This window comes from Nannospalax galili, unplaced genomic scaffold (genome assembly GCF_000622305.1).
Source record: "Nannospalax galili isolate Female #2095 unplaced genomic scaffold, S.galili_v1.0 scaffold261, whole genome shotgun sequence".
NCBI classification, from domain to species: domain Eukaryota; kingdom Metazoa; phylum Chordata; class Mammalia; order Rodentia; family Spalacidae; genus Nannospalax; species Nannospalax galili.
In genome coordinates, this window is record NW_008345226.1 from 2607257 (window position 1) to 2618864 (window position 11608).

The following is an 11608-nucleotide window of genomic DNA, read 5'->3' on the forward strand; positions in this document are numbered from 1 at the left end:
GTTTTTAAATCTTGTAGTAATTATAACATCATGTCTTAAGAATTTTTTATATTTTTTATTATTTTTATTTTATGTATATGAGTGTATTTCCTGCATGCATGTATGTTCATCCCTGTGTAGGTGTTGGATCCCCTGGAACTGAAGTTACAGACATTGGTTAGCTGCCGTGTCGGTGCTATTAATCAAACCGAGGTCCTCTGCAAGAGCAGCCAGTGCTCTTAAACACTGAGCCAACTCTTCAGTGCATGTCTTCGGAGTTTTTTTGGGTAAAATTTAGGAGGAGTAATAAGCTACCTGCATCAGATTCTGTTTCTCAACAGACTCATGAACTTCTGGAATATGCTTATTTCTCACAGACTCATGAAAACACCTTTTTAAAACTATCAAATTTTATCATTATCTATTCAGAATTGTTAAATTCAGCATTTTATAATAGCAAAACTGCCTTTAATGTCTCTAACTCAGAGCAAGTTAAGTTTTTATCAGTAATGGTCTGGTAAAAATGATACACTGATACCAGAGTACAACAATAGATGTTTTTTGTGCTGATACGAAAACGGAAGGGGCTGAACAGTGCACTCTAAATTTCTGTTTATGTTGTATTTAATATAGTTGAAAAATAATTTTTGTTCTCTTAAATCTCATCATTACCTTTATTTCCCATACAGTTGTATTTTCCCATTACAGTAGAGAGATAGAGGAAAAGTGAGCAAATTTTGCTGTGTACTTAAACAGAGAAATGATGGTGATAATTATGATGATGAAAATGGTGGTGAAAGGAACAATTTTTTATAATGCTTGCAATGTGACAAGTACTGTTCATAACACCATGAAGTAGAATTGCCATTGTTATCTCTATTTTTAGAAACTGAGGCACACAGAATAAATTTTACATAAAGTTAAACAGCCAGTATGTTCAGGAACAGGCTTCTGTAATCTTATAAAGTGATTTCAAATGAGATATTTTGCCATTTCACTTTCTTGTAGGGACATTTTATTGTTTGTATTTGTATATACTGCATAATAACCAGAATGGTCTTTTCTTTCTGAGAAAAAAAATATCTTTCCCAAGTTTACTAATTATGCTTTTATTATCTTAGTGCATTCTAAATTTTAACTTAGTGGTTCTCAACCCAGGACAGTTTTGTGCTTCAAGAGATGAGAATATCTTTAGATTTGGTTGCGAGGAAGGGGCTGAGAAAAGTTCAGTTTACATAGAAAAATTCTCAATAAAATTCTCTTCTGAAAAATAAATACATTATTTTCAAGCTACTAGCCTTGAGAAAAGTGTAAGCTCTCCTTTTAGTGCTTCCTACACTGATGGTTTTCCGCCTGCCATTATGTCATCTGTAAGTACCAGAGTGGGGAAAGGTGGGGAATTCATAGGATTCTACCCACCTTCTGAAAATGTGAACTTGTTAGCAAATTAGAGCCTTGAAATTGGTGAGGTAGCTTAGTCAAGATAAACATTTGAATGGACTTTTGCAAAAAATATTCCCGTATATAGTCTAAAGGATGTGACAGATGCTCTAACTTAAATGTTTAAATGATCATAAATAAGTGTCATGCCTACTTTGATGTAAATAAGCACATCCTAAAAATGGAAACCAAAACCACTTTCATAACTTAAATGAGTTTGTTGTAATTGCAATAAATAAAAAAGAGGAACTGAGGTCTCAGAGGCAACAAGAAGAAAGGCATATTACTGATATAGATAGCAACACTTACTTTTCTGCTAGTGAAAAACAGCCTGCAGATAAAATTACTGATGGCTAAGATGTGTTATAATTACAGTGCACTTCAGCTTACCCTCCAGTCAACCAACAGGAGCCTGAATAAGTTCTGTGGAAAAGCAGTCTCTTAGTTTCAGGAAGACAATAAATCAATTTTCTTGCCAACAAAGAAATTCTGTTGGATACATTAGTAGAAACTAGATTCACCCTTTCTCTTATGTTAATCTTGACTTTAAGTGGGTTCCTCTAAGCTCTTCTAGAATGTTAAGTACCTTTGGATTATTACAGTAGAACAGTAGTAACATTTCAGGCTGGTGACTTCCTTTCGGTTGCTAGGCACTTAGGTCTTCCTCCCCAGCAGAGGCTGTAAAGTGCTACTGATGCTCCTGAATGCTGGCGTTTGCCACATAACACCTGCTTTGCTCCTGGGAAGCAATGATATTGGTGATCCTCTCCTGAAAAACCTTTCATCACAGAGATTCATCCCAGGTTGTATTTTAAACAGACTGAAAAGCTACTAGCTTTTCTTAAATATTAATTCAGGATGTAAATATCTTTTGAATTACTGATTTTTCACCTGTTTTCAGCTTAATACTGAACAGTTTAATAGAAATCTGTTGTATACCCTGTAGCCAGAAAATTTTCTCCTTTATGTCTTTCCTGTAATCTGTGCAGTTATTTATTAGATACCTTATTGAAAAAAGAGGTCTCCATGTTTGAGTGTTTATAAATTCTGGAAATGTCTAGAAAAGACGTATATTTGTGTGTTGTGGCTGTAAAATAATACCTTAATTATTACTTTTTATTAGAATTACCAGAGTTATAGAAACCATATAAGAAAAAATAGTTCAATGAATTACAGAATTCTCAAAAGCTAGTTCTTTTTTGTACATCTTTATTAAAGACATGATACAGATCTAATCTAGTGTGAAAGACTAGCTGGGTTTTATTTTTCATCAGTAATTGAACAGAGATTTCAAATTTAAATATGACTATGATTTTTGTTTGCTTAGTAAAACTGCAGAATAAAATGATTTATTCCAGAGACCCGGATTCTGCATAAATGAATAATAAAGCTGATACATAGAAGTGTTTGATTGAGGACCTGCAAGAAATTAAGAGGTGCCTTTGTTTTTCATAGTGAAATTTAAAAAATTTCTCTTAGTCCTCCTGCCATGTGTCTTTGAATTTGTGTTTTTAGTAGTATCAACATCAATTTCTTGAATTATTCTTGCCTCTCAAATCTCTATGTACTGCTTAATATTAGTCAAATGTAGAATATTGCCAGTATAAGAATAAACCTGATTTGCAGTAATCTCTATAGAACTTAGAGACATTGTACCAAGGTGGACTTGGTTCCTCCCCTGTCTTAAATTCACTAAAAAAAAAAAGATACTCATACCTTAAGGCAAGAGTTAGATCCTGCAGTTTTTAATCTCTGTGAAGAACTGACTTTGGGGACTTTAAAGGAGGATCAGCATCATAAAAACAATGTTTATCAGGGTGTGGTAGAGCATACCTTTAATCCCAGTACTCCAAAGGCAGAGGTAGGTAGATAGCTGTGAAACTGAGGCCAGCCTAGAATGGTCTACATACGGAGTTTTGGACCAACTGGGGCACTATAGTAAAATCCTGTCTCAAAAACGAAAACAAAGCAGATGGTGTTTTTAAAATACCATCTGAATTCTTAATAGGTGATTTTTAGTTCATCTTGTAGAATATATTTTCTTGATTTAGGAATTGCATGTGCTAAATTTTCTTTTAGTAGTGAACTTTAAAAAGATATACCAGTCTGATTTGTGAATATGTATCAGATATACTGTTTGAGCCTACCTAGTTTCTGAAATAAACAAATAAGACACTATACTGTCTTATGCTTGGTAGGAAGGAAATGCAGATCTACTTTATTTATACTATAGCTTCCAGTTTCTTTTTTTATGATTTCTACCCTTGTCCCAGAGCATTTAGCAATGGTTTTATAGTCACTTGCTCTGGCACCTCTGAGCTTACTAAGATCAGAAATGGAGGCCAACCTAACAGAGGCTGCTGAGTCTAGAGGCTTAAAGACTATAGAATGTAAAGGAGATCAAGTGGGACTAATTGTATAAGAATTGTTCTTTGAATAAATAGAGCTAGTAAATAAATAGCCAATAATGATACTCTAGTCCCTTTTTGTTTCATTTGTATTGTCAGTGTATTTTTGTTCTTTCAAGAAACATCTAAAAAATCATTTAATATTTAAAACAGAGAATATAATAAGCAAGGGCTCATTACATCCCATCTCTTATTTTATGGAACTGTACAATCATACATTTGGGGGGAGTAGCTATATACTCTTTACATGGAAAAGAAATAAAATTATTACCACTATTAGGGTTGTAATTAAGCAGGAACTGATAAGTCTCTGTGGAAACCATTTAACACCATGCATCAATAAGCTCAAAGTATCTTTTGACCTAGTAATTATAGTTCTGTGGGTTTACTGTAAGGAAATGCCATAAATATAGTAAAAGTGTTATAGACCAATGGAGTTTATAGAATCATTTATAGTGGAAAAAAATGAAATGAAGAGTGAGTTCAAAGCTAGACTGGCCATTTCAGTGAGATCTTGTGTTCAAATAGAAAGTGAAAAAGGTGTAGGGTTAGAAGTCTAATAGTAAATAGAACACTTGTCTAGCATGCATAAGGTCCTAGGTATAATCCTCAGTACTGAAAAATGATGATGAACTGACGGTTGTATAACCATTGTTTACTAAGAGGCTAAAAGAACATGAAGGATAATTTTGATATAGCATTCAGTGTTGAGAAAGAGTACAACATTCAATATGATTATAAGTTGACAAAATATACCTATGCCTAGAAAAAAGTACATTAATAGGCAGTGATTATCTTTGGTTGTTGAAATTATGTTATACAAGTGCCAAGAAAAATTAATTTACTCTTTATACAGGGGAGAAAGAAAAAAGTTTACCTTCCCATTAAAAACATTATTTTTCTTACAGCTTTAAATGGCAATAGTAAAAATCATCTTACAAGCATTGAAGTAAGTCTTATTAAAGGAACATTGTGCAACATGGATTCTCTAACAGAAGAATTTTTTGTGAGGTAAGAAATGATTTGACAAAAAAAAAAACCCTGCAATTTTTATGTTCCAAAGACACCATAGCGTTAGATTTTCCACACAACCTTGGAAACCTGCAAGTGAGATACCCCTAAGTGTCAAAATAATTATAGCAACTTTGGTTGGTGGAAACTTTAGACTTGGTGAAATCTAATTTTTAGAAGTATTCTCTAGGGGTTCTACACTGGCTAAAGGGCTAAGAATCAAACATTGTGCTTTGTCTGGGATAGTTTTACCAAACCAGTGTTTTAACCAGCATTACATTGACTTAATATGTTTAAGATCTCATTGATTTTAATGTTTGTACGAATAACCACATCATACAGGGTAACTTAAGTACAACATAGAAGACCCATTATTTATTTCTTGTTAAAGAGAGAAGACTAAGGGAAAAAAAGCTTCGTACTTAGGGTTTATGATGTATTAGAAGATACATTTTTAAAAAGTACATCTGTAAGCAAAGTACCTAAGTATATTTACAGATGCTGTGGCTCAGTGGAAGAAACACTACTGACTGGAGATTGGATTTCCACAAAGTCTTATTAGATATGATTTTTAAAGATGAAGATGTTTTGATGAATATTGAAGCAAGGAAAACTGGAAGATCATTTGACTAGGAAACAGCAAGAAAAAGTTAAAAAAGAAAAAAGTTAAATGTAGTGGCACATGCCTTTAATCCTAGCTATTCAGGAGTTTAAGGTAGGCGACTATTGAATTTGAGGTCATCCTGGGAAATTTGGCTAGACTCTTTTCTCATAATAAAAAATTTAAAACATCATAATTATGGTGTTCAATGGTAGAGCATGTGCCTAAGAGGTACTAGGTCCACAGTTCAATCCTAGTACTACATGTATGTTTATACACATACACACACACATACTATATATATAAGAAAACAAAAGACAAAAAATTAGGAACTTTTTAAATGCTGGATACTTCCTGTGGAAGATTTGCAACTTCTTGAAAAGGGGTTTAAACCTGTATAATTATAGGAAGTAAGGATTAGTTGGGGTTACATGCCTACATTACTATGGAGTCTATAGAAAATATAGCAGCTCGTGTATCAGAAGCTCTGAAGCAGGGTTAGGCTATCTGGATGTTTCCAAAGTGTCACAGTTGACTAATAGTCATCTGAAAGTGAATACTATTGAATTAGAGTAAATGACCATGAAATGGAATTAGCAAGTAGAGGAGGTTCAGAATACTACTGTGTTCATTCCTTAATAACAGGAAGCTGTTACGGGCTTGGCAGTGGATGAACATAGATAGTAAACAAAGTAGAAAATAGGCTTGTATTTGCCATGACAGTGCACTGATAGCCGTATTTTGAAATATTTCAGTGGTTTATCTGCCCAGGTTTCCCCTGATAAAATCACTTCATAAATAATAGATGGCATGATTGTGAAATGAGTACATAAATGTACTATAATTGATATTCATAAAGTATAATCCTGTGTAAATATATTTCTTACCTCAGTATTATTTATCCCACTATGCACAATTATTAAGAGCATTTAAATCCCATACAATCCTGTTTCCTATATGATGCTATACAATAACCTTATAAATATGTATTTTAGTTGATTATATAACACTGCATAAATTCATGTGTGAATCAACATCAAAAGTGAAAGCTTTCAGGTCATTCCTTATTACCATCATAAATATGATTCTCCTTCCTTTAAAAAGTGTTTTTGAAAAACTGCAAAATTAAGTCTAGGAGCTCTAAACCCAAAATAAAATGATGTGATAAAGATATTTTTTATTATGACATTATGGCACATACCTGTAACCTCAACATTCAAAGGCTGAGGCAAGAGGATTAAAAGTCCTAGGCCAGACTGGTCTATTTACCAAAATTGTGTGTGTGTGTGTGTGTGTGTGTGTGTGTGTGTGTGTTGGTGTATTTATGTGTGTACACAAATATATTCTTATATATTGTATGTATTTTTTCCTAACCGTTCATATCTTCATAGCCACTCACACACAGAACTTTTCAAAGACTTAGAGGAGGTCATATTTCATTTCCTTGATTTCTTTACCTTGATACAGTGACATAAGTTTATGTTCTGTAAATGTGTATATGGGTACACTCATGTGTGTAGATGTTTATAGATGCCAAAAGTTGACGTTAGGCATTTCCTTCTATCATTACTCACATTAATTTGAACCTAAAGTTCATCATTTCAACTACACTGGCTAGACATAGAGCTCCTGGAATTTACCTGTCTCTGGCCCCCCAACACTGGAGTTAGAGACCATTGCCACCATTCCTGACTTTCTATGTGAGTACTAGGGATCCTAAATTAGGTCCTCATACTTACACAGCAAACATTTTATCCACTAGCCATCTCCCCGGCCCTGCTATAGGGTTCCCCGCCCCAATATTTTTGTCTATTGTGTATTAAAAGATACAGAGTTTATTATATCAGTTTGCTATTTTCTCTACCATCATCAACTAGGTACTTAGCAAAACTTATTTAACTTGAGTCTCTAAAGAGATGTGATACCTATTCCCATTATCAGTCTTTGATATATATTTGTGATACTTTGATACTGTGAAAGTTTCCAGTAAAAATTCAATTCTTAGGGCCTGGAGAGATGGCTCAGCGGTTAAGAACACTGGTTGGTCTTGCAGAAGACCCAATTCCCAGCACCCACATGGAGCTAACAACTGTCTGTAACTCCAGTTCTAGGGGATCTGACAGCCTCTTCTGACCTCCGTGGGCATTGCACGACATGGGTGCACTTACCTACGTGCAGGCAATACACGCATACGCATAAAATAAAAATAATAAATAAAATTAAAAAATTCAATTCTTAGACTCTTTTCTGCCACCATTTGTAATCTTTTTGAGGAGATGCTCTTAATACACTTTTATTTTAATTTAAAGTAGAGATCTTGCTGTGGAAGAGCAGACCAAGGAGGAAACTGAGAATAAGGTAGAAAAATCGACCAGTGAACTGGTAAGAGGAAATTTAATTTTCATTAACTTTTAATAAATTAGTAATGAGTAATTGTATATGTTATAATGCTAACTCTTTAAAAAATTTAATGAATCATTTTCCTGTTTGAAAAATTAAGTTGTTCATAATGAAATCTTTCTTGGTTGTTTGCTACTCTATGTCAAGGCTATCATTCTAATGACAGACCTGACCTGAAGATGAAGTTGGTTGAAAATTGAACTGACTCACTCAGAAGCATCTTAATTGCTGTGTTTTAAAAATCTTCTCATTTGTCTTTTTTTTTGTTTTTGTTTTTTTTCTTTGCAATACTGTGGATGAAGCTATGCTAGGCAAGCACTGTACTGCTAAGCAACATCCCTTCCCACCTCATTTATCTCTTAGAGGGATAATTCAAACAAAATAAAACATAGATACATGGAAAGAAAACACATATACAGAATTTTATTTATTAAGAAGTTTTAGTAAGTTATTTATGAAATGTCCTTCCTTTTATTATCTTTACTATTAGAGCATCTAGTTCTAATTAAAAGAGAATAAACCTGAATTATACATTAATATAAAACTTTTCAATGAGGATATACTTTATAGTAGATTAATTTACTTATGTGAATAAAATATTTAGTGAAAGAATTGCTAAGGACATTTGCAGTGTTTTTGTTAATACAATTTTTACTTTTCATGTAGTTTTTCCCATATGTATTGTTAATTTTATTTTTTATTGAACTTTTGTGATTTTTATGCTATATAGTTTGATAGTATTTAGATCCTCTCCCCTATCCACATCTTCCTCCACTGCTCCCCATCCAATTTAATGAACTCTCTTCTATATATAGCATAGCATATGGAGTCTGAGATTTGTCTTTTATAGAGTCCAAATGTCCTTTAGTATGGGTCCAACCACTGTACCCACCAAGAGTCTTATCCCTGAAAAAAAGGCACTGCTGTCTTTTCCCCTCCCAGCAGCCATCAGTTGCCAAAATTTCCTCCGGATGGGTTGGGATTTCTTTCTTACTTCCCCATGTCTATGCTGGGATTTTTTTCTGGTTTGATCTTGCATAGGACTTGTGCATGCTGTCTCTATTGTAGTGAATTCATATGAGTAATTGATCAGCTGTCTGAAAGACTGTTTCCTTATGGTCATCTACCCCCTCTGTCTCTTACAACCTTTCCATATCCTTTTCCACAAAGATCCCCAAGCCTTGGGAGGCAGAAGTTTGTAATAGGTGGCCTAATCAGGAATAAGCACTCTGTGGTCTCTTGTTCTCTGTATATTGGCCAATTGTGAATTTCCGTATTAATCACCATCTTCTGTAGAAGGAAAATTCTCTGGTGAGAATTGAGATGCATCCATCCTAAATATAGAGGTTGCACTAAAGATGTGTCATTTTGGTTGAGCATTTCACAGACTTATTCTCAGCATTTGGCTAGATTTGGAATTCTGTAATAGTCTCCATCTGTTGCAAAAAAGAAACTTCTTTGATGAGGAGTGAAAGGTGCATTTGTCTGTGTAGATGAGGATGCATATTTGGCATATAGTAAGAAATTACAATGTCCTAGGGATGTGGCAAAAATAGGTTTTTCTCTAGGATCTATGACTTCTCCAGCCATGTATATGGCTATGTTTACAGTACTACATATGAGTTCCCTCCCATCGAGCAGGCCTTAATCCCAATTAGACAGCTGTTGATTGCTCTTAAGATAAAAGTGCCACTTTGCACCAATAGAGATCATTTGCTAGCCTAGCCATTGTTCTTTATTAGTCTTTATCCCTGGGTAGGACTCTTGATTGGTTTTTTCCCTTGGTAGCTTACATAGTATCCTCTAATCCATCAGAGTTAGCCTCCTGGGAGGAGGCTTCCAGGTCAATTCAGCCCAATTGCTCCATGTCCAGTATCCCAAGTGTAGCCTGTCTTCAGTAATAGGGTCTTCCCTTCAAGCTCTGAGAGGCAGTCAAGGGCTGTGGCAATAACCTGTGATATTGGGGGAATCTCTTCGACTACCCTGATCAACAACTTAAAAGGATTTTCTTACTGCCTGACACTGGTTTTTGTTATATAGCCTTCAGCTATACACATGCACTCATGTATTTATTGTATGTGTATTTTTCAGAAGGATTTTGAACTAATACATTTCCTTCTGGTTTTTAACATGAGCTAAGCATTATTCTTCTGGCCTGAACTCTAGAGCAATTGGACTGGAGATGGTCCCAAAGCAGGGGAATGAATGACAGTATCTGGCAAACTCTGGCAGCCTCAGTGTGATAGGGTCAAGGCCTAAGAAGATTGGGAACAGAATAAGCTGCTTCTTACTAGGTAGTAGAGAAGGCCTGAGCTCTGGAGCAGTGGGACTAGAGATGGTTCCAAAGCCCCATGTATTTTTATATAATGATTAATAGTCACATGCTAATAAAATTTGGAAAGTTTTGCAGGAACATAGGACAAAAAAAAATAAAATAATATGATAGCATGAGTTTATCATAGGAAACTTTTCAGAATAATTATAATATATGCAAATGTACATAAGTTATATTGTTGAGCAAAGGCAGGAACCAAGGAAATAGGATCCAAAAGAGACAGTGCTAGACAAAAATTAGGATTACAAAAATAAGAAAAGGTAGACATTTGAACCTCAGTTGAAATTAGACATCAAATTTTTAAAAATGAACCAGGCATAAATTATTTTGACATGGTTGAAAATATTAAAATTTGAGATACTTAAAATGCATGAAATTTATGTTTTTTGTTGAAGAAATACTTATTCATGCTATAATCATGCTTTTTATTTGTTTGGTTTTTTTTTTTGAGCTGTAGCCCCAGCTGGGCTGGAACTCACTATATAGACCAGGCTGTACTGAATCTCATAGGTACCTTCCTGCCTCTGCCTCCTGAGTGCTGGTATTAAAGATGTGTGCCACCACACCTGACTCTGGGTGTAAATTTTGTAATATTGTTAGATTCTCTTGTAACATCTGAATTGGCTTTTAGTTTAAAATAGATAAATTACAGGCAATAATAATTTGCTTTAATACATTTTATAGAATTTTTATATCCTTTTGAAAAATTTCAAGTCTACTACTGGTACTTATTTACTTTTGCAGAGATTTAGTAAATTTTTAACCTTTCTCTAAGATTTTGGATGTCTTATCTGAATTACTGTAAAATTGAAGGTGTTCTTTTTTAAATGGGTAGGGATCGGGGAATAATTTAAGACTCAACTGTGGAGGAGAGAAGTAGACAGTTCTCCAGTAAGGTTTATCAATTTCTAATTACTTTCTTGTGTAATTACTGTTCTGCTAGAGACCCAAAAAGTCAGGCATCCCACACTTTTGCAGTTTTAATAACTTAAACTCTTTATGCAATAAGCTGTTGTTCTGTTTTTTAGAAACTAACCACAATGCCATATTCTCAAAGTATCTTATCGTTTGAAGAAAGGCTATCATCCGTCTGTTCCAATCCCTTTATCCATCTCTCTTTTTCCACTAGCTCTTCACAACTAATATTAATAGGTAGTACACCAGGACTTGATGATATACTTATCCGTTAACCATTAATGATGACCATATTAAGTCTGCAAAAATTCTTGAAGGAGATCTTTTTTAAAAGTTAAAAAACTCATTCAATTTTATGTCTTCCAGGGCTTATGCTAAGTTCAGTATTGTATAACTGTATTAACTCAACTGTGAACCTAGAAACTTGCACCCACTTGTGAAAGAGATGTACTCTTGCTCTGGAGTGTGTTACTGAATATGTTAAATCTGTAGTGAAATGCTTCTTCTAATCATGTAGTT

The 11608-nt window shown here is 34.2% G+C and overlaps 1 protein-coding gene across 5 annotated transcripts in view; it reads left to right on the forward strand.

Moving 5' to 3' along the window:
* Window positions 1-11608, forward strand: part of Dzip3 (DAZ interacting zinc finger protein 3) — a 113359-nt gene that overhangs the window by 10691 nt on the left and 91060 nt on the right. For 2 of the 5 annotated variants that reach the window (XM_029567510.1, XM_008841427.2), the window contains 2 exons: window positions 4736-4838; window positions 7752-7821. In XM_029567510.1, coding sequence (XP_029423370.1) covers window positions 4807-4838; window positions 7752-7821 — 102 coding nt within the window. In that variant the 5' untranslated portion in view covers window positions 4736-4806. Of the gene's footprint in view, window positions 1-4735; window positions 4839-7748; window positions 7822-11608 lie in introns of those variants that run through there. The other 3 variants (XM_029567509.1, XM_029567511.1, XM_029567512.1) reach the window with 3 other exon arrangements.